The following is a 23,610-nucleotide window of genomic DNA, read 5'->3' as shown; positions in this document are numbered from 1 at the left end:
GTTCCACAAACATTTGACTGAAAAATGTCACCATTTCAGTTAATGCATCTTCACACCCCTGACATTTAGATGTATTCACTATTTTGATGTCAAGAAGTTGAATGTTTTTAATGCAAAAGTCATTTCCCCATAAAAATAGGCCCATTTTCTCAATCCCTGATTTTTCTCAGAAGATTCACTTAGCTAAATGATATCTTCTGCAAAATGGGCCCGTTTTTCAATTTGCAGCTATGTGCAAAAAGCTTTCATCCCCAAGTAGTTTTGCAATTTGCTATAAAGATTTTGCATGCTCTTGCAGCAAATGGAGTTCCAGCGGCAGCAAACCAGAGAAGCATTGAGAAAAAGAATATCTGAAAGTTAGAAGCCTGAGCATAAGTTATTTGACCCAAGAACAGAGATGATTGCTGGACTCGGATGCTTGGCCATCTGTTTGCCTAAACTCATCATGGTTTCCATCTTCTCACACTCATGGCTGTTTACATTGATTTCTAGCACTCACTTGGGAACGTCATGTTTTTTGTTTTGTTCCCAGTGGTGGGAGAAAGTATCGTCATATGGCAGTATGTAGACTCTGTAAATATATTCTAACTTGAAACTAAACTCTTTGATTTAAATGAAACTGCAACTATGATTTCACAAGCAAGGGCTGCCAGGCCGGCCTTTACACTAATCATGAATGGCTTTACTGATTCTAAGTGTTTCATCTACCTCAAATATATTGTAATGAGAATATTTTGATTCCTAAATATTATTGGCCAAAGTTGGTTCTCATTTACATGGGTGCAACTATCTTTTACCTGAATTCATATACATTGATGGTAGAATTGAGTTGCCTGAATGTGGGCACATTATAAATTGAAAAGACTTATGGTTTGACTGTAGGATGACCAGACAGCAAATGTGATAAATAGGGACGGGGTGGGAGGTAATAGGAGCCTATATAAGAAAAAGACCCAAAAATCGGGACTGTCCCTATAAAATCAGGACATTTGGTCACCCTAATTGACTGAGATAACGTTTTTGGTTTTAAAAGTGTTAACTTTAGTATTGCCAGCACAAATTGTGAGTGGTAAAGAAATCACATTGAAGGGAATAGCTGTGAAACATTCACAATTTTTGGTGAGATGAATCCTGAGATGCATAATAATAATACATTGAGGTTCTTTTATTTGCTTTTTGGTGTTTGAACCTTCAGAGTGCATGTTTTCAAGCTTTTCTCTGCAAGCACAAGGACTAGAAACTTACTTTTTTAAAAAAAGGAAAGCTGAAATTCTCACATAATGACATGACTCCAGGAGCTGGGTCTTAAAAAAACCACCAGCACTTATGCTTCAGCTAGTCTGCTACTGCCTATAGTTTCATTAATTAGTGAGAAGTTAGGAAACAGCAAGCCAAATTCTGCTCTTAGTCATAGCAGAGTGATTGAGGTTTGATCTTGCAAGGTATTGCACATCCTCAGTGCTCATTGATATCAAGGGGGACTGTGAGTGCTTACCACCTTGCACCATTGGACCTGAGAGATTTACCAGGGCATCATGAAGATAAAACAGTTCAGTGAATTGCAGAACAGACCAAACATTCCCTCACCAGGTTTCAAAACACAACTAGGTTTGCCAACCCTCCAGGATTGTTCTAGAATCTCCAGGAATTGAAGATTAATCTTTAATTAAAGATAATGTCATGTGATGAAACCTCCAGGAATTCATCCAGCCAAAGTTGGCAACCCTAAACATGATCTAATTATTTAAAGTGGACTTTGCAGATAGCTTTGTATTATACGGCGACATAACACTGATATTATTTCAAGAGATAAATACTAATGGGAGAATAAAAAGCAAGAGAGCAACACTGACGTATTATATTACATTTTTTTCAAGTGGCAAGTTCAACAGCAGCAATGAAAACAATTACAAAATTCTTTTGTCATGCTTATTCTGTCATGTACTCTATAATCCTATAACATGGCTCAGTATATGTACAACAAGCAGTTTCTCTGCCACACTCTGTCCCCTGCCCCCAAATCACACACAAACTACTATCAAAGGTAGGGTTACCATATCTCATAAATAAAAAAAGAGGACCCTCCACGGGCCCTGGCCCCGCCCATTTCCCCAACCCCGCCCCTTCCCAACCCTAACTCCGCCCCCTCCTCCCTCCCACTCCCAGCCAGGGGGAAAGGGCTGCCCCAGTGCTACCAGCTTCACGGTTTCCCGGGCAGCCCCCAGACCCTGCGCCCCCAGCCGGCGCTTCCCCAGCGCAGCTGGAGCCCGGGAGGGGAAGCGCCCAGCCGGGGGCGCAGGGTCTGGGGGCTGCCCAGCAAACCGTGAAGCCGGTAGCGCTCGGGCTTTGGGCAGCCCCTATGCCTCCGGACCCTGCGCCCCCAGCCGGGCACTTCCCCTCCGGGGCTCTGGCGGCTCTGCGTAACTTACACTGTATACGTTACACAGAGCCGAAGAGGCTCTGCTCCTCTTAGGCTCTGTTTAAGAGCCGGGCTGCCCCAGTGCTACTGGCTTCGGGCAGCCCCCGTGCCTCCGGACCCTGCGCCGCCGGAGCCCGTGGGGGAAGTGCCCGGCTGGGGGCGCAGGGTCCGGAGGTATGGGGGCTGCCCGAAGCCGGTAGCTCTCGGGCAGCCCGGCTCTTAAACAGAGCCGAAGAGGAGCAAAGCTGGATGCTTTGCTCCTCTTTGGCTCTGTGTAACTGACACTGTGTCAGTTACACAGAGCCCCGGCGGCTGGAGGCTCCAGCTGCCACGGCTCTGCTCCTCCCCGACTCTTCGGCTCTGTTTAAGAGCCGGGCTGCCCGAGCGCTACCGGATTCGGGCAGCCCCGTGCCTCCAGACCCTGCGCCTCCAGCCGGGCACTTCCCCTCCCGGGCTCCAGCGGCACAGGGGGTTTGACTGCCGAAAAGCCGGACATGTCCGGGAAAAAGAGGACGTATGGTAACCTAAAAAGGGTCATTGGCAGGTTGATTTAAATCTAAAATGTAGTTTTTGTAAAAAGCAAGGGGGTTTACAAAATGTAAAGGCAATAGAAACATTGCCATGACATTTTATGTTTAAATTCCATGGAAGCAGTTTTCTATTTGGATTGACACATTCCAGTACAGTGCTGGAAAACCAGATAGCATGGCACTGTTGTGGTAGTATTTGAGCAGAAAGTGAAACTGAGTTGAAACAAAAGTGAAACTTGTTATCCTGTGTCTCTTTGTCTGTCTGTCTGTGCTACTTGAAATACACTCATTACCTTGGAGTCTAAAGGTATGGCTACACTGCAGCTGGAGGAGTGACTGCAGATTGTGTAGACCTACTCACGTTAACTTTTATCTAGGCTGAGAATAACAGTGAAGACCTGGCAGCAGGGGCTTCAGTGTGGACTAGCAATACAAGTATTTACCCAGGGTCCCCGACATGACGCTTGTGCCACCGTAGCTTCGCAGCTATTTTAAAGCTAATGTGTGTATTCCTATAGGAGTTGCAATCACATCTCTGATTGCAGTGTAGACAGACCCCTAATGCCTCATTGTCCAAGCTGCAAGAAAGAAACAAAATCAATAAATCACCATTAAAGATGAAAAGTAAATTAGAGGTTATAAATGCATTGGTTAGGTTTTATCAATAACATAAGTGAGGGCATTTTAAATATATGCTTTTTAATCTGACCCGTATTCTTTTAAATTGGACAACCTGGAGGAGAGGGAACTACCTATTACTTTCATACTAGTATATTTAAGGGCCACTCCAGGATTCTGGGAAAGGCGAATGAACACATGGACTTGCATCTTCAGTTAAACTTTCATTCCCGGCTGCTTGGAATCACTCACATCATTTTAGGATACACAGCTGGATAACAATTGGCACAATGGCATATTAATGCGGGGGTCCATGGGGCCTGCATAAGTGCTGGAACGAGGGGTGCTGCCGCACCCCCTGCCTTCAAGTGGTTTCCATCATATACAGGGTTTACAGTTTGGTTCAGTGGCTCTCAGCACCCCCACTATACTACTCTGGGGGCCTGTGCCCAGGGACCCCAGCCAATTTGGGGGCCCCCAGGAGTGTTGGCCCCACCCCTCCTCCTCTTTTCCCTGGGCCCTGGCCAGACCGGAAGCCAGAGCTGCCGAGGGAGCTCAGGTCGCTGTCGGGAGCCCCGAACCCTCCACCTTCCCTAGGCAGGGAGCCAGGGGGCCTGAAAGTAGCCTCCGGTCTGTGTCCCAGCCCCCCGGGACGTGCTGCCCAGGGCAGTTGGAGGGTCCAGGGGTGCCCACAGTGCCTCGGGCTCCCTGGACAGGTGCCGCAGCTCTTACCACAGTCCTGCTTTGGCTTATTAATTTTGCAATAGCATATAGCACTGGGAATTCCCAACTCCAAGCACTCTTAGGCTGGGCATTGCCTCCCGAATTCTCTGGCATTGGAACCACGGGCAACTCAGTCACTAAAAGCCAGAGATGAAACAAGACAAAATGAAAGAGGCTCTGGATAAAAAAATAGTTTGAAATGAATATCCACTGTTTTAAAACAATGTTCTAACTTCATCCTGTGGGATGGAAAAACAAAAACATCTCAGACGAGGCTCCCTTGAATGGACAACTGGGTTGATAGGATTCAACACAGATGCTTTGACCTTGACTGTCTCTTTTTTCCCGTCTCTGTGGTAACTGCACATGCACACACACACACATAGCTTCTTATTACAGCTGGCACCATTGTTGGGAGCCTTCGCCTGGGCCCTGGAGAGCTGACGGCTCTGTTACTCCTAGAGGTGTCTCTCCAGAATAGGACTAAAGAGAGATTGGTGCGGAATTGTGGGGAGACTATGATTTCAGCATCTATCACTGCCTGTTGTGTGGTAAATAAAACATAATGCAAAATTCCTTCCAAAAATGCATGTGCCTGTCTTCAGTGGCAGCTTCAATTATGCATTTAGGGCTGAAATTGGCTCCCTTATGTTTAATCTCATCCATCCAGCATTTTATTAAGCATTCAGTTCATTTCAACATCTAAAAATAAAGGAACTAAGGGTGCTAGTCTCCCCACACTCCCATTTCTACAAAGTGCAGTTAGATACTTTCTAAATGAGAGGCAGTGTGATCTAAGGATGGGACTGGGAATCAACATCTCCACAGTGCTAACCCCAATGTTACCACTAACTTGCTGAGTGACCTTGGGAAAATCACAATGGAATTGCAAAGATGTAACCTGGGCTGTGTCTACACTACAAGCTAGGGGCGTGATTTCCTTGCTCATTGGCACATACTCACACTAGCTCTCCTCGAGCTAGTAGGAATCGGAATAGGAGGGTAGCCACCATAACACAGGTAGCACCATGCTGAGTACATACCCACTGGTTTCAGGCGGGTTTGTACTTGTCACAGCTCAGCTTTGGCTCTGCTGCTACTACCGATGTTACTGCAACTACACTGCTATTTATACTTGCACTAACTTGATGAGAGCTAGCATGAGTATGTGTAAACGAAGAGGGAATCACACTCCTAGCTTGTAATGTCAACACAACCTAAGAGAGGATTTAGCCAATGGCATGGGTTATCTTCCTTATCTGTAAAAATGGGATAATGGTACTAGATGGTGAGGATTAACCTTGTAGAGCATCTGCATTGCTTTGAAGCTGTAAAGTGCTAATATTATTATGTATAATTCAATTCATAAAACAATCAGTTTTGTACTTTGCTAAGGTGATTTCCCAGTGCTCTTTTGCCAAGTCTTAAATCCTCACAGTTTTCTTGGGACCCTCTTTTTACTCATATTTCAAAAGCAAGATTCACAGACTGTCCAGATGGTAGTGTGAGTCCTTGTGCTATGAATTTTTCAGAGTCTATGAGGCTGAACCCATCCTCTGAGTTTCCCACCGTGAGCTTCATTCCCAGGAGAGCTTTCATGTTCACCAGGCCTAGTACTTGTCCAGTCTGTTTTATTTATATTATTTTAAAATGATAAACAATGACTTTGGAAATGCCTCCTTTTTAATGAAGTGACATTGAACTGGAACTAGATAAATCAGGAGATAAATCAGTGTATGTTCTCAGCAAGTTTACATATAAGAAAAAAATGCTGAAAAAGTGTAAGACGGAAAAGCTGTCAAACCCTTTCTTTTGAATAATTGCCTCTTTAAAAAAAAGATCAATGAATTAGGTTTTGCTGAGGGTTGATCTTGGTTACTGTCTCTTATTCCCAGAAGGAAGAATGTTCTTATGTGAACAACAAAGGAGATTATGGGGGGGGGGAGGGAAGGGGGACTCTTCCTGATTTCAAGTAGGTCAGCCTAAATCAGTAGTTCTCAAGCTTTTGTATTGGTGACCCCTTTCACACAGCAAGCCTCTGCGTGCAACCCCCCCTTATATTTTTTATATTTAACAGTGTTATAAATGCTGCAGGTGAAAAAGGGTTTGGGGCGGGGGGAGGCTGACAGCTCACAACCCCCATGTAATAACCTCATGACCCCCTGAGGGGTCACAACTCCCAGTTTGAGAACCCCTTGCTTAAATCATTCATATATTGTGGGTTAGATCGTGCAGCCCTTACTCACATTGGTGAGTGCTCATTGTCGCAACAGAAGAGTCCTAAGATAAATTTCCAACATCTGAATGCTCAGTGTTCTGCAGATTCCTTGAGTGCTGGGGTCACGTGCATGAGGAGAGACTCTTCCAGTGACTTTTCATGTACCTTGTTTTGTTATGATCAGTGTTGCTGCTAACATCCCTTTTCTCCCCATACTGCTGCCAATTAGTTTTACAATGACTGCCATGTAGGACACCCCTGTCCTTGATGCATCCAGCCACTTTATCAATTAACCTTTGTTTGTAAAGAACAAGGTCTTTCTCTTTCTTGAGCAAAAAAATGTCATGGTCCCTTTTCACAGAAATCAAAATACATTGTAATTGGCTATTATTTGTATTACATTAACACCTCGAGAGCTCCACCAGGATAAGCTAGGCACTGTTCATACACATGGCAAGGGTATGTCTCTGCTGCAATAAAAGACCTACAGTTGGCCCAGGTCAGCTGACTCAGGCCCACAGTTTGCAGACAGATAAAAATGACAATGAATTACTGGCCAGACTCAAGTCACCTGTGATTCTGAGGTTTGAGTCAAACATTTTACAGAGCTCTTGTGATTACCCGTGAGCAGAGACAAAACAAATCCCCACTAAATGTACTGTTTTGTTATGAGGCACAGTGTTGAACAGCAGTTCAGAAGACTGAAGCACAAAAATACCTTTAATTACAACAGGATTCAAATAGCCTATAACTATAGAGTACATCAGGTTCCGACTGCAGCAGGCTGTACTGTTAAATTTGTTATCTGGCACAAATCTGCCATTCATTTAGTCTGTTGATGAGACACAGTAATGGCCTCTCTGATGTTTTCAAAACACTTCCAGACTGAACAGATGGTGCTTAAGGAGTTCCAGTTAAAGGAATAGACTAGTTGAGGCTGGCTGTGACTAAGAGGATATTGTACCCTGTGGTTTGGTGTCATAAACAGAAAGTAAGAAAGAGGTAGGCTTGTTGCCCCATTGTCCGTTATTACATTACTTCACAGGCAGCTGTTAACCTAGACATTGCTGTGTATTTCTGAGGACTATAGCAGTTAATCTCCTGGCCCCCTTATTTTTGGTCTGCCCATCTCAAGCCCCACAATCCTTTTCAGAGTGTGGGATTAGAGTCATAGCAAGGAATTAACTGTCTCTATTTCACTTATCCTCATCTCACCACTGGGCCTGCATCCCAAGATTCCTCCACCCCGGTGCTCAGAAACTTTGAAAGCTAAGCAACTTTTATTTACTTTAAAAGAATAAAAGAAGGTATTTCTGACCAGGATTTGTTTTTACAGCTATGGTCCCACTGCCATAAGGATATCAGACCCAATGATCTTGGCGGAAAATATCTGTGTTTTCATTAAGGGTGCTGTACTTCCATGATTGTTTGTATGGAGTAAAGTGAACATACATTTAACTGAGAGACAAGGTGGATGAGGTAATATATTTTATTGGACCAACTTCTGTTGGTGAAAGAGATACACTTTCAAGCTCCACAGAGCTCTTTTTCAGGTCACATGAAAGCTCAAAAGCTTGTCTCTCTCACCAACAGAAATTGGTCCAATAAAGGATATTGCCTCACCTACCTTGTCTCTCTCAGATCCCTCATATGGGACTAACACTGCTACACCACTATTGAAAACATACATGTAACTGTTATTTAGCTAGCCAAGTATAGCCTGATCCAAAACCCACTGAAGACAGGCACTTAATAAGCGCTTTGGCCATTCTCTGACCATCACTGAATATATGATACACAGTTGTAACCATTAAAAATCAGCTTTGGCAAAAAGTTACCTCATAGAAGCACACCACAATTTCTTCCTACGCCTTAGACTAGAAAAATAACTGTGGCTACTACAGGCTAAATTCACTAAGAAACTTAGGCATGGACACATCTATCACTGCGTCTAACTTTTAGGTACCTGTGTGATTCCCAAAGTCTGTGTTCAGCATCTAGGCTCCCTATACAATGAATGGGGAGAAATAGGCACCTCTGAATGGGAGTCACAAAACCTCCTTGAGATGCCAAGCCAAGGGGTGTGCGCTAAGCCCCACACCTCTCTCACACAGAGGCAGCTAGTCTACAAGGGGGTGCCTCCTTTTGCTTGGGATTCTCAGCTGCAAACACTCTCTTGGCATTAGGTGATGACACCATTTTTGCGAGAACCCTGGGAAGGAGGAACTAGGAGGCACTTCCTCCTAACTTCTAGCCAATCAGTTAGAGTACTCACTTGGAAAATGGGAGGTCCTGGGTCCTCCATGTGAGGGTGTAAAAAAAACAGTGTCTGAACAGGGATCTGCTACCTATTAGGTGGGTGCCCTAAGCTGTGAGCAATGGGCTATTTTGATGTGGGCCTCCCTCAGTCCATCCTTTTGAAGTTGTTCCACTGCAGATACTTAATTATTAAAAAATTAGAGCCGGGGGAGTGAATCCTGGGACTCTCATCTTCCTGGTGAGTGCTTTAACCACCAGGCTACAGACTCCAAGCAAGTTTAGGTATCTATAGGGTTCAGTGGCATTTGAGCAGGGATTTTGTGAATCCCACTGGGACCTGATTCTGAGATTTAGGTGCCTAAAAGTGTCAGTTAGGTGCCTCAGTTCTTTTGTGAATTTAGCCCTACGTGTCATCTAGTGGCAAATGCTGACCTGTTAATGACAAGCCTTGTAGGTGGATAACATGAACAAAAGCAAAACTTTGATCAAATTATATTAAACTTTGGTCAAACTTTGAGACTGGCTAGCATATGAATGTCTTTATTTCTCTCCAGGATGACAAATATCAAAGGATGTGCACCTCAGCCAGAATGCAGAAGGGTAAGTCAGCGACAATGTGTGTGTGAGAGAGGTTACACAAGAAAAATGGCACTTTTGCCCTGCTAACTAAAGAGCTGAGTGAAATCAATGAAAAGTCTGCCATTGATTTCAATTGGTTCTGTATCAGGTCCTAAGACCCAGATTCTTAAAGGGAGCTAACACACACTGTTTTCAATGGGAGTTAGGCATCTGATTCCCTTTGAGAATCAAGCCCTAGCTAATCACATATATAAATGAAATGTAAAAAGGACTTTTCAGATGAAGTAATTGACAGGACACACAAAATAACCAAGTTTTGGGCAGTGTGATGTCATTCTTCTTACTTAGCAAATTGTCACTCTTGAACATTTCCATGTGTGCTATGACTAGCAGTGGTGGTAACCTGTAAGGCATTGAATGTCAAATCTGAGACATAAAATGAATTGCTCCTGTATGATAGCACAGCTAGTTCAAGCCATGTGTGCAAAGAAAGGCATGTAAACCTATTAAGTACCTTTTCCAGTCCTGTAGTACTAGTTGTGAGAATGAGTGATGGAAGCATCAGTGCTACCTGTCTCACACAAAAGAAAAGTAGTTTCATGGCCTTGATGACTTGCAGCTACTCCAGTGAGAGCTGCTGGTACAGCTGTGTGAAATATCTGCATAAACTCTCCATGCCACCCAGTCACGGTTGAACGGATTCTCCAACCCCAGTCCATGTTCTTGGAAAATTCACAGAAAAGGTGAAGCTGTTTGAATAGCTGCACATAGAAAATCTCAGCTGGCTTCCCTACCTTCTTTCCCAGGGACACCCTCCACCTAGGCAGAGTGTAAACATAAACTGCAAAACCATTTGCAGCTGGCAAGTGCTTGTGTTAAGGCCAAAAAGATTTTCACAAAATTTGGCAAAGACAGGTATGTCTTCACTGAAAAAAAATGTACATTCCGAGTGATGCACAGGTCGTTTTTATCTTACACCATGACTACACTTACACACTTACAGCAGCACAGCTGTACTGATACAGCTTATCTAACTCATGGCCGGGAGGGAGAGGGGGTGCTAAGAGGCTAAAATTATTTAATTTTTGTTAATTAATGTTCAATTTCTCAAATGGAAGGTACCATAGAAGAAAAAATACAACACATCTCTCAAAGCATCACCCACATGTTTTTATACATTTTTTAGATTGTTAGCTTAGCTAGAGGCCATGTCTCCTTTTTGTTTGTCCAAGGCCCAGCATAATGAAGCCCTGTTGCTGACTGGGATCTCTGAGTGGAGGGGAGGCTATTGAAATACAAATAAAAAATAATAGTTCACATTGTGTAGAATCTCACTTGAAGAGGGGAAAGGAGATGTTGTGCACATTCCTGGACAAACAAAGCTATTTCTCCAGAAAATCAGAGCAGAAAATGAGAGACTGGATCTAGCACAAGAAGAAAATAAATGCTCAAACATCACCATCTACTGGTGAGCAGTGTTTGTTCCTGAGGAAGCACTTATTACAGTTCTGTGATGAATTAGTTTGCCCTTTAAGTCTCTGTATTCATACTGATGATAGCAGGGATTAAATTCTCAGAGATTATTTCCCAGAGCCCCACGCGTCCCCCAGTTGGGACTCCAGACTTCAGCTGTGGGGTGGGGAGGGGAGGGGTCTCGGCGCTTTAGTCCTGTGGGGGGTGAAGGTGGCACTGGGGCTGGGGTCTTTAGCCCCGTGGAGTGGGGGGATACACGGGGGCTCAGTGCTTCAGCCTCGCAGGAGGTGCTGGGCTTGGGGCTTCAGCCCTGTGGGGTGCACTCAGGACCCAGGGGAGGCGCTGGGGAAAATATTTACTGGAGCTCCACTGCAGACAGCTCCAGCTGAATTTAAGCCCTGGATGATAGTCTTCAGGAAGTGGTTATCAACTCAAGCACTATGTTTGTGGACCTTCTTCTGAAAACACTATTTTTCAATGTTAAGGGGGGGAAGATTACCCAATCAGGAATTACCAAGACAAACATGAGAATGTAGCAAGTTCTTTGTGACACCATGGAGAGCACTAGCCCGCTATCAACATGGACCATTTTTTCAGCTTTTTAAAAAGAGGGGCTTAATAGCATTTTTTGCTAACAAATTTGCTTTAACCCACAGTGTATTATACCATTAATCCTGCAGGGGGCATGTGTTAACTGTTATTCCATAGTTTGCCAAGGAATAAGAAAGACCCATGTGTTTTAATCATGTGTTATAATCTACAGTGGTAAATTGAAATGTCTAAAGTTTTCCTTTCTGCACCCACATGTGTGTGTGCACGTATGTGTGTGTGCGCACACACACACGGTCTACTGTAAAGTGAACTTGGATGACACTTGGATTCAAGACTATTACCTTCTTAGCCTCTTGCCTGCACAGAATCCACTTCTCTATTTCTCTTCTATTCAAAGTCACTTTCATGCTTTCTGTACCTGGGTAATGATGGACATGAAACCACCAAAATTCAACAGATTTTAGATGTAGTTCTGGGAAAACTCCCCGATGAGTTCGACCAGGTATAACAGGATGTGGACAAATTGGAAGGGGTTCAGTATGAGCTACAACAATGATTTGAGGTCTGGAAAACTTCCTTACAGTGATAGACTAAAATAAAAGATCATTCCATTTAGTTTATCTAAGCGAAGATTGAGAGAGGATTTGATCACAGTCTGCAAGTACCTACATGGGGAAAAGCTTTCTAATAGTAGATGGCTCTTTAACGTAGCAGACAAAGACATCACATGATCTGCTGGCTGGAAATAGAAGCCAGGCAAATTTGGACTAGTAATAAGGTTCAAATGTTAAACAGTGAGGGTAAATAACCATTGGAACGACTTACCTGGGGGTTTGATGGATTATCTGTCACCTGAAGTCTTCAAATCAAGGATGGCTGCTGTTCTAAAACATATGCCATAGCTCAACCAGAAGTTATGGGCCTGAGGTAGAAATTGCTTGATAAGGTTCTACTGCCTGTGTTGCAGTTGTGAATGATCATAATGGTTCCTTCTGACTTCAAATCTAGAAATCAATGTATTCTGTGACACACTGAAACTAAATGCTGCAGCCAGGCCCCCGTTACTCCAGGTCTGAATTTGGCCATTTTTATATAAAATACTATGGAAACGTGGACACATATGCTAGGGGTGGAAAAAACCTTCCCTTAATTCAGCAAGAGATTTGGAGCTCAGTTTTACAATACACTAAATACTGTAGAAATACTGCCAGTTTATATGCCCAAGAAATGTCCTTTGTGATCTGATCTCACCCAAACCGCCAGTGTATCACAGAAATAGGATTCAAAGCACAATGTTGAAGACCTCTTTACCGCTCCCTTCGATGAGTGGTGTAACTTGCTGATTTTCAGGCCAAAAAAGCAACTAAAATTAGGTGTAAATGTGTAGAAATCACAACCTTTACTCCAGGCACTGATGGTCATTGATCATCTGCAATAAGTCAGTGGGCCAGAACTAGTGTAAACTGGCATAGCTCCTCTGAAATCAAAGAGCAACACCGATTTATATCAACAGGGGACCTGGCCTTTTACTTTAAACATTATAATAGTGTGAAGTTGAATGTTCCGTTCATTTAAAGAACTATAAATATATTTGGAAAGGAATAAGTGTTTGATCATGACAAAAAATAGATGTTAATAATCCAGAAGTCAACACCATATAAAAATTTCTATTGTAGTGTATTTGTCAAGGAAGGATGTAAAACAGTTTCCATATACTTATGTCAACATAAAAAAGTTACACAGGAACAAATCAATGACAAATTTTATTTCTATTACACATTTATCTTCCACATAGTTTTCAGTTCAACACACAGATTCTCGCAGCTAGCTAAGTCATACTGATATAAATAAAGATCAAAACATTAAATACCACATGATGTGCTGGCAACATTAGGAAGAAAAGTTGCACCCATTTGGTAGGTTCCAACTTCTGAAAGTTGGCATAAAAAGCATATCACATACAAATTGTGCACCGTAGTTCTAGTGTGCCACTGAACACATGGGGACTATTACACCCTGCCCAAACACAGGCATCTGAGGAATTTTTCAGGACTGTATCCAAAATCTGTTGAATTTTGGTGGTTTTCATGTCCATGAGTTTCACCAGAAACCACCACCAGAAGTGTAGGTACAGAAACCATGACAGTGACTTTGAATGGGAAAAGAATAAATAAAGAGGTTCTGGGCATACAGGCTGCTAAGAAGATAGCTTTTGACTCTCAGTGTCATCTAGACTTCATCCAATGCAGTGTTGACTGAAACTGGCATCCTGCTTGATTTAGTGAACCCAATTTTCAGATGTGATGAACACTCAAGCCCCAAGCTGAAGCTAGTGGGAGCTGTGCATGCCCACCTACTCTAAAAATGTACTCCTCTCTCCCTGGAGAAAAGATGTTTGCAATGTAGTGAAGGCAATCTGGGTCAGCATTTGGGGAAAGAAGTGAAATCAACCTTATTGCATTTCTGGCTTCAAAACTTATTATATGAAACATGAAATACTGTGTTCTAGAAATACTACTAGGTTATCTCATGAACTTCTAAAACACCATTCCAACATCTGGCACAAGGGAATGCACCATAATGTAACATGATAGACCATCCATGCCTACTGTATTACTTAACTGAGTACTAGTGTGCTCAAATCTGTGTAGTATGCAGAGGAAGACACAGTCTTTGCTCCAAGGGTCTTAGACAAGCATAGAGTTTGCAATTTTAGCCAAATAAAGACCACAGACTAATGATGACGCAGATCTTTAGTATCATTTGTGGATTTGTTTCTAGCATAAATCCATCTTGAAAGGCTTCATGGAAAGAGTGAGATTTTCTAAGAAACAGAGCTTTTTAGTGCAAAAGAAACAGGAGGCTTTTCTAGACTTGATGGAGACTTTGGAAGAAGGCCCAAAGATAAGAGTCATAAGAGATGGTGAAGATAATATGTTTTCCATACACAAACTCACAAATAACCAAAGACAAAAACATGCCCTTTCTGTCTGGTTGACTGCTTTTGAGATTGTGTCCAGCAACAAAGAACAAATATAAATTTCCAAGAGAGAGAGAGAGAGAGAACACACAGTGCGTTACTCACTTTGTAAAACCCCTTTTCAATTGCCTCACAGCACCATTCCTCAACAGACAGGCAAGGAGGCTCATTACATTTAAGGTGCAGCATGTGGAAAATGGAATCATAACATCTTGCCTATGTTGACATATACAATACAAAGAGGAGTGTTTAGGTTGGAGGCTCAAGTGGAGTGGAGTGAGTAGGTGGAAGTGAGTACAAATATAGGTAGAGGGAGAGTTGTCTAGGAGCTCAGATATGCTGGGGAAGGCCATGGGCCTTCTGTACCCAACTTGGTAAATTTTCAAACAAACACCTTTTCCCATACTGCCCCTCACACTTAGGAGGTGCTCCCTAAGAATATCCACAAAGATACTCAATTATCCACTTTCGGAGCCCCTCTCAGAACTCTCCTTTGCTGTGATGCCCACAAAGTTCTTGCCAGTGGTTAGGCTGTTGGTGTGATGAGACCGCTGCCTATCACACTGACCAATATCGTCTCACTGTTTCCTTGTACTCCCACATCTGTCTGTCCCCATATGTTGTGTCTTGTTTTATATGTAGATTGTAAATGTAAAGTAATGCACATTGGAAAACATAATCCCAACTATAGATATAAAATGATGGGGTCTAAATTAGCTGTTACCACTCAAGAAAGAGATCTTGGAGTCATTGTGGATAGTTCTCTGAAAACATCCACTCAATGTACAGCAGCAGTCAAAAAAGCAAACAGAATGTTGGAAATCATTAAGAAAGAGATAGATAATAAGACAGAAAATATCATACTGCCTCTCTATAAATACATGGTATGCCCACATCTTGAATACTGCGTGCAGATGTGGTTACCCCATCTCAAAAAAGATATATTGGAATTGGAAAAGTTCAGAAAAGGGCAACAAAAATTATTAGGGCTATGGAACGGCTTCTGTATGAGGAGAGATTAATAAGACTGAGACTTTTCATCTTGGAAAAGAGATGACTAAGGGGGGATATGATAGAGGTCTATAAAATCATGACTGGTGTGGAGAAAGTAAATAAAAAAGTGTAATTTACTCCTTCTCATAACACAAGAACTAGGGGTCACCAAATGAAATTAATAGGCATCAGGTTTAAAACAAACAAAAGGAAGTATTTCTTCACACAATGCACAGTCAACCTGTGGAACTCTTTGCCAGAGGATGTTGAGAAGGCCAAGACTATAACAAGGTTCAAAAAAGAACTAGATAAATTCATGGAGGATAGGTCCCATCAATGGCTATTAGCCAGGATGGGCAGGGATGGTGTCCCTAGCCTCTGTTTGCCAGAAGCTGGGAATGAGCAACGGGATGGATCACTTGATGATTACCTGTTCTGTTCATTCCCTCTGGGGCACCTGACATTGTCCACTGTCAGAAAACAGGATACTGGACTAGACAGGATACTTTGGTCTGACCCAGTATAGCAGTTCTTATGTTCTTATGCATGGTACAAGGACCACCATTTGGTTCTGTGTTTGTACAGTGCTAGCACAATGTGGTCCTGGTCCATGACTAGAACCACTAGGCACTGCAATAATACTAGCAATAATAATAATAATGCCTTGAAATTAGGGAAATGTTGGAATTACAACATAAGGAAGTCAAAGGAGAAGTGAGAAAATATTATTACAGATGAATAAGAACTGCTATAAGAACAAAACTCAGCTTGAAGAATTTGATTGGAGCCATTCATCTATGTGAGTGATACCAGTCGTAGCATACGCTGCTGGGGTGATCAAGTGAAATCAAGAGGAGAAGAAAAGATATGGACAGGATGTACATCTGATGTTGCAATGGAAGAAAAGGTCTGCTTCTGTGGAGGAAGCAATTGACAATGAAGAATGCAGCATCAAAATATATAAGGAGTCAGCCAGAGCAGAGATCATCTGATCGCAATAACAAGCAATGACTGTCTGTGTATCCCAGCCCAAGAAAGCATAAAAAAAAGTAGAAAACAAATTGTCAAAGACAGACTTGAAAGATTTACACAGAAATCAATGCATGGAAAGTGGTGGAGAGAGATCGAACACTTCAGCGATTAACCAAGATTAACAAACTCATGGCTTGTAGAAGGGTACCTCAAAAGAGACACAAGGTGGGTGAGGTAATATCTTTTATTGGACCAACTTCTGTTGGTGAAAGAGACAAACTTTCGAGCCAACACAGAGCTCTTCTTCAAGTGCAGTCAAATACAAGATATTACCTCACCCACCTTTTCTCTCTAAAATCCTGGAACCAACAGAGCTACAGAATACTCTGCAAACCTCAAAAGAGAGACAGATCCTTATTATGAGTGCACATGAGCAGTCTTTAAGCCTTAATTATATTCACAACAAAATTGACCAACAGAACTGTTCCCCGAACTGCAGAATGTGTTCTGAAAAGGAAGGGATGGTGGAGCCCATACTAAGTGCTTGCAGGAGCCTGGCTGGGACAGAGTACATGGACAGGTACAACGAGGTTAAACAAGTGTCTTCACTGGAGCTTCTGTGACAAGTACAGATTCAAATGAGCCATGCAGAACTACAACCATCAAATTGAAAGCGCTCTAGAGAATGAAGAGGCTAAGATTTTGTAGGATCTGGTAATTGTCACAGACCAAACAGTGCAGGCGTCACAGGCCAGACATAGTGGTTGTAGAAAAGAAGACAAACAAGCCCATGCTAATTGATGTGCCAGCAGACAGAAACATAAAAAAGAAACAACAGGAGACAGTGAGGTATGAAGAATGCTGCCACAAAGTGGAACCATTACAGAAAACTAGAACACAGACGATCCCTGTGATTGTTGGAGCTCTTAGAGTGATCCCAAAAGGTATGAGGAGCAGCTCAAGGACATGTTAAGAGTACAAGACATCAATATCAGTATCCTCCAGAAAACAGCCCTGTTAGACATTGTGAGAACTTTAAGGAAAGTCAAAGGGGAATGAGTGCATTTGAGCACCTAAAATGCAGGAATTCTGCATAGGGTTTAATAACACTCCTGACTCCCCAAATCTAAGGGGTTGATTCAAGGTCAGGTGCTATTGGTGACTCATGGGGACAAATTTTAGACAGTAAGTTTCCCCGTTTTATGCATAAAGATCTTGGAAGTTGTGAAGGCTAATTTTTTAAAAAGAAATCCCCATGATGTAATACTGAGGAAAAATAACAATAATATAGGAGCAACATAGTTAAGCCAGAGGTTCTCAAACTGTGGACCGCGGACAACCAATAGTCCGCGAGCTCCATTCAGGTGGTCCGTGGATAGTTCCCTCTAAGGTGCGTGCCTGGGTGGCCACACATGAGAGAATGAAGGGCCACCAGGCGTGGCTCCACTAATTAGGTGCCTGGACCCTGGAGAAGATGCACATGTAAGGTGAGGTGGTGGCCTTGGGGGGAATAAGGGGCAGATGGGAGGGAGAAATGGGCTGAGAAAAGGGGGTGGGAGGAATTTGGGATGTGCAGGGCTGCAGTGGCCAGAGAAAGAGGCGACTTTCCCCAGCTCCAGGGCTGCGGCTGCCAGGGAGAGACGGCCCTCCTTCCCAGCCCCAGCTCAGGGGCTGCTGCAGCGGGGGGAGAGAGGGCACATCCTTCGCATTAGAAAGGTAAGACTACTGATATTAAAATATGAGTTGTGGGCTTTTATTTGTAGAACATAAAAAGTTTATTATTATTAAGTTTTTTTTATATAGTGCTTTTATCCAAAGCGCTTTACAATAGTTAGCTAACAGTACAAACAACATTTGGAAAGATCATTAAATGGTCTGCCGAGACCCTCACCAATTTTCAAGTGGTCCACGGAAAAAAAAGTTTGAGAACCACTGGTTTAAGCAATGAGAAAGTAACGATTTTTGCTTCAGCACCCTGGTTAGACTGGAAGGAAGCAGACTGACTTGAGACAAGGCAGTTCAGGCTGGAGTAGTCAAAGAGAAAGATGGAGACAAAGGCAAGAACAAGGGTTTTAGCCCCAGGAATAATGTGAAGGGACTGGATTTTGGTGAAGTTATAAATGCCAAATGCTTTCAAGCAAGCTATTTCTACACACTGTAACACAATACCCCAGGATAATTTTTCCTTCCATAGATTAGTATATCAACATATATTTTTCAAATAAAACCTGTTGGAACTATTTTAGGCTTATTAAAGTGCACTGTCTACCTAGCATCAGCAAAGAATAACTGACAGTTAACTATTACCTGTATTTATAAAAACTCACACTTATTTTATTTCTATTAATTATAGATTAGACATGTTTGCTCACATAATGTGGCACTGGATGAGATACTAGTTCTCATACACTCGGTGTGTGTTTACTTAGGTACTGTAGTCTATCCTATTTTCTTTCTTTATTATTGCAAACATATGCTTAGTTTTATATTAAGCTGGCAAAAACCACAGGACAATCTTTTACTGGCTTTGAAAGGACAAGTAGATGGCTGTTTATATGAGCTAGATGAAGGTTACTAAATCCATTAAGCATTTAGATTTGCTTAAATAGCTCTTAAAAGTCATTGCAGACTTTAGGTAAAGTTAATTGAAGCAGTGGCTCTTTTCAGCACTCTCTCTCTCTCAATAGGCCAAATCATGACTGAACCAGAGCAGGTGTGTTAAAGGAAGAGGACACTCTGCACAGGAGGTAGTCATAATTGTCTGACTGCACCAAGGATGGGAGCCAGCTGGCCCCTCGGCCTGATTCACCACTGTCTCAATCCATTTTTACACTGCTGTAATCTTGTTGATTTCAGTGGAGTTACTCCCAAGTAATATGGGGAGAATCAGGTTCCTGCACAAGGAATAGTACATTTAGTTTTGGGCACCTCATTACCAGAAAGACACAACACACTAGAGTGTGCTCAGAGAAGATGGATACAAATAATTAGGAACCGGAAGGATTTACTTTAGAGGAAATGTTGAAAGAGCGAATTACTGTGGACCAAATCCCAAAATATTGTCTCAGTGATGTGAACTCTCAGTGGAGTCAAAGAGCCCCATTCAGTTCTCAGTTACACCAGGCAATGCAGTTGCACCAGTGAAACTAGGTGTTGAATTTGGCCTGATGAGCGCTTTGAGTAAGAATTGAAGTAAAAAAATGAGTCAGGATATCAGGATTTGGTCTTGTGTGTGTAGTTTGAATGTTGAGTGATAACTGCTGAGTAAAGACTGAGGGGAAGGGGACGTGGTAGCAGTTTACAGATGTGTGAACTGTGTAACTACTAAGGTGGGAGAGAAATTTTAGAGGGTCACAGAAAGAGTTAACAAGATGAAAGTAAATAAGGGAAGATTTTGGCTGAATATGATTTCCTGACAGTGAGATCTATTAGGCCATGGAATAATATCCAAAGGGAAACAGGGAAAACACCCTCACTTGGGACACTTAAAAGTAGAATGAACTAATCACTAAGAAATGTACTAGTGGGAACAATCCTGCCCTGGCAGAGGAATAACTGGGATGACCTCATAGGTCTTTTCCATTTCTAAATTCTGTCATTCATATTCACACTGTAGCGCTGATCTTTTTGGCATATATGAGCGCAGACAGGGCTTGTTTGGCAATACAACCTGTGTTGGGCTGATACTGTGGTCATGAGGAAAGGCTGAACATCAACTTCACTGGACACCTTGTGTCATCTGATCCTGTGCAGAGTGAGTAGAAACCACTGAAGTTAGAATGGTAGTGTTCTGCCACTTGGCACAGGCATGAATGATGCCATGAGGTGCAAAGTAATGGAGATGGGAGAATGCACACTGGAGCAGCTGTTTCATGAATCACATACCCAGTGCACTGCAAGCTGGTGCCAGTGAAGGGGTGGGGCCCTGGCTTTGCCCTCACACTTCCCCTTCCTTGTCCTTACCACTGTTAATGCTAGAGTCCCTTAGCCCTGGTACACCAGAAGTATGATGACCAAAGTTTTACCTTGTGCAGGAACAAGGCCTAGGCAAAGCAAAATTCTTTGTCCCTCTTCCCTTTCTGGCACATCAGCCCAGAGCTAGGAAACTATCTAGTGCTCAGCTCATGTTAAGTTTGCATTCCTGTAAGAGTGCTGCTCTCCAGAGGTGGGCAGGAACTGGATTTCCCATTGCACAGGAAATTCCATGATTTCAACATTTGTCCTATTCTGAAATGGAACCTGAACACAAAAAAATCAGAAATTTCCCGTGAAATGAAATTCTCATCAATAAATTAATAAAATAATCTTGCATAGATGGAAATGTTTCATTTCAATAAAATCAAAATATTTCATTCCGATTTTGACAATTTGATTTTTTTTTAATTATAATTTAAAATAAAAGAAACCTCAAAACGAAAAGTCATTTTGAAATGAAAAATGGAAACACTGAGTTCCCAAACCAGCCAAATGGAACGTTTGATTGTGTCAGAATGCTTCCAGGCCCGGCCCTTCCCACCGCCTTCTCCCCAAATGAAATGTTGTTGAAATCAACACATTTCTCCAGAACGTTTCCCTTGCTTGCAGCCAGTTGGCATTTCCCGATGGAAAACCCTCCCGACACAAAATTCCCACCCAGCTCTATGCTCTCCCTTAAAAAGCAATGCAAATGCAAGTCATTTTAAAGACCCACAATCAATGCGACGGTAAAAGTAGGGTGGGGTCAGAGCCCGACCTTTAGGGAATGGTATGTGTGTGTGTGTGTGTGTGTGTGTTCTTTCCCTGATCCCTGGCCCTGTTCAGTCAGATGCAGAGCCCCCCGTCAGTTGGTCCTCTGGGAGGAAGGATCTGACCCTGGACACCTTGGCAGGCTGCCCTGACGTGGCTGCGCGCCAGTGCCACTCTCTTGCCAGCCTGGTTGTAAGTTTCTTTGCCTCCACCTGAGTGACCGTGGGCACTGCTGCTTCTTCTCGAGCCCCTGGGTGCTGCGGGGACCACAGCCCCCCCGTTGGAGATATGAAAGGCGGACTAGAAACACAATCAGAAATAATTGTTCTGCGGGGTTAACCATTAACCCTGCTCCAGCTCTGCTCTCCGCCGGGTCCCCCCACTCACTCCCCCGGGGCTAGAACTAAACCGCTTTCAGTCCCGTCAGTGACGTCCGATCCCGTGTAGTTCACACGGCGGCTCCCGCGGAAGGGGGCTCCTGGCTGGGACCTGCCCCTCTGCAGGGAGGGATGGGGGCAGAGCAGCGCTCCTGGGGCTGCCGGCCAGCATAAAGGGCGTGCAGGCAGCTGGGCGTGTGGCGCGCACGAGGGCTGTGAACGGGGGCCGATCTCATTGGGATGGAGGAGCCATGCAGCCTCCTGGGACTATAGGTTAAGCCAAACTGCCCCCGACATCCCTCCCCTGCGGCAGTCACTCTGCTTCGTGGCTGGGGGCCTGGGGTGGCTGATCTGCAAGAGTGGCAACCAGAGTCTGACTCCTCCAGGGCACCAGGCTGCTTGGAGGGGGAGGAGGAGGGCTGACCCAGGGGCTGATGTCCTTGTCGGTGCCCCCTGCGCCCCCAGCCCTGCTGAAGGCGTGAGACGCCCGTCTGCCCCCCGGAGTGGGCTGCTGCTCGCATGGACGCGGCTGGGGAGATGTGCCAATGAAGAGCATGGCTAAGGCGCCGGAGGGAGAAGACGACTCCTTCCTGCAGCCCTCTCAGAAGGGGTCCCCCGGGCTCCAGGAGGATTGCTATGCGGGCCTGCTGGGGAAGGCCTTGCTCTCCTATCCCGACCAGGGACTATGCGCCCCGGCGCTGCAGCAAGCCAGTTCGCTGGACAGTCGAGAGCAGGGCGACCTGGAGCCTGGACTGCCCATTGGGATCAAGTCAGGTAAGAGCGCTGCACCCGCAGGGGAACTGCTGTGTACCTGTCCTCTGCAGAGCATCGGATCGTGCCTCCATCTATCCGCTCTCCGCTCCCACCTGCAGGCAGAGGGTCTATTGCAGTGTCTCCATAGGGCGGGGTGCGAACGGCGGGTTCCCTGCGCCCCAGGAGTCTTAGCTAGAAAGGTGTAGTCCTGGATCTGAGATTGTCTGTGTCATCTCAAAGCCAGGAGTGTAGTGCCTGTGCTATACCATCCCTGGCATACACAACCGGCCACATTACACAGATATCGTTCGTGGTTGGCAATTGTATCGATAAATTAGATGAACTCGATAGATCTCTCTACCTAACCTAATTCATCTCAGAGTAAAGGTTATATCTATGTAATACACCCGCGTGCGGATATCTAGATCAACCTACACACAGAGATATAAAATCCAAGGAAGGGAATTCAGGATTGAAGCAGGGAAATCGAAATACTCTATAAAATGGAAATGTGATAAACAAATGTAATGATGCACTTGGGTTTATTTTCTTTTCCCCCGACACTCAGAAATACATTTTAACAGTGAAGCCCTTTCCTCGGAAGAGGAGGATACAGATATTCATGACAGTAAAATAAAATCCTTCGACAAAAACCTGTCTCCGAAGAAAACCATCACGCAGATTATGAAGGATAAAAAGAAACAGACCCAGCTCACCCTTCAGTGGTAAGGCTCTTACCCATCTACACACAGAACACACCTGGACTACAAGGAGTTTCTTTCTTTCTTTCTTGAGGGGAAAGCTAATAATTAGTTACAAAGTCTGAGTGCATAAGGGTGGTAAAATCTGTGTAAGGAAAACGTTTCCAAAGGAAGTTACGTTACTACTTGCAGAAAATGCTTCTACTGCTGCATATTGGTAAAATGAATCAACAATTAAGATTTCGGGCCACAAAGGGAATTTAAGTATTTGTTTATCCAATAATGAAATTGGTCTCTGTAGCCCATTTTCACAAGATTTGCCATTTAATCTGGTGCTGTTCTGGAAAAAAAAACCCATCTAAAAACAGCTCACAAGATATCTGAACTAGATTTGCTAGGGAGTATATAGTGCCTTGCATGGTGTCAAGTATCAGGGGGCAGCCGTGTTAGTCTGTATCTACAAAAACAACAAGGAGTCTGGTGGCACCTTAAAGACTAACAGATTTATTTGGGCATAAGCTTTCGTGGGTAACAACCTCACTTCTTCGGATGCATAGAGAGAAGTGAGGTTTTTACTCACGAAAGCTTATGCCCAAATAAATCTGTTAGTCTTTAAGGTGCCACCAGACTCCTTGTTGTTTTTTTAGGGAGTATATAGGTGGCTTTTATCAGCTTTAATGCAGACTGCAGTAAAACGTGGTGGAACTCATCTTAGGACCCTGTCTCTGGAAGTGTAAA

General features: G+C 43.6%; 1 protein-coding gene across 2 annotated transcripts in view; it reads left to right on the top strand.

Moving 5' to 3' along the window:
• Positions 1–21,565: 21,565 nt before the first annotated feature.
• The window catches only part of RFX6 (regulatory factor X6), a 49,145-nt gene continuing 47,100 nt past the window's right edge, over positions 21,566–23,610 (top strand). For both annotated transcript variants that reach the window (XM_054023317.1, XM_054023316.1), the window contains exons 1-2: positions 21,566–22,192; positions 22,740–22,896. In XM_054023317.1, the coding sequence (XP_053879292.1) occupies positions 21,964–22,192; positions 22,740–22,896 (386 nt within the window). In that variant the 5' untranslated portion in view covers positions 21,566–21,963. The remainder of the gene's footprint in view (positions 22,193–22,739; positions 22,897–23,610) is intronic.

Source organism: Malaclemys terrapin, chromosome 3, assembly GCF_027887155.1.
Source record: "Malaclemys terrapin pileata isolate rMalTer1 chromosome 3, rMalTer1.hap1, whole genome shotgun sequence".
Taxonomy (NCBI): domain Eukaryota; kingdom Metazoa; phylum Chordata; order Testudines; family Emydidae; genus Malaclemys; species Malaclemys terrapin.
The sequence above is the reverse complement of the archived record's forward strand: the minus strand, read 5'-3'. Positions and strand labels throughout refer to the sequence as shown.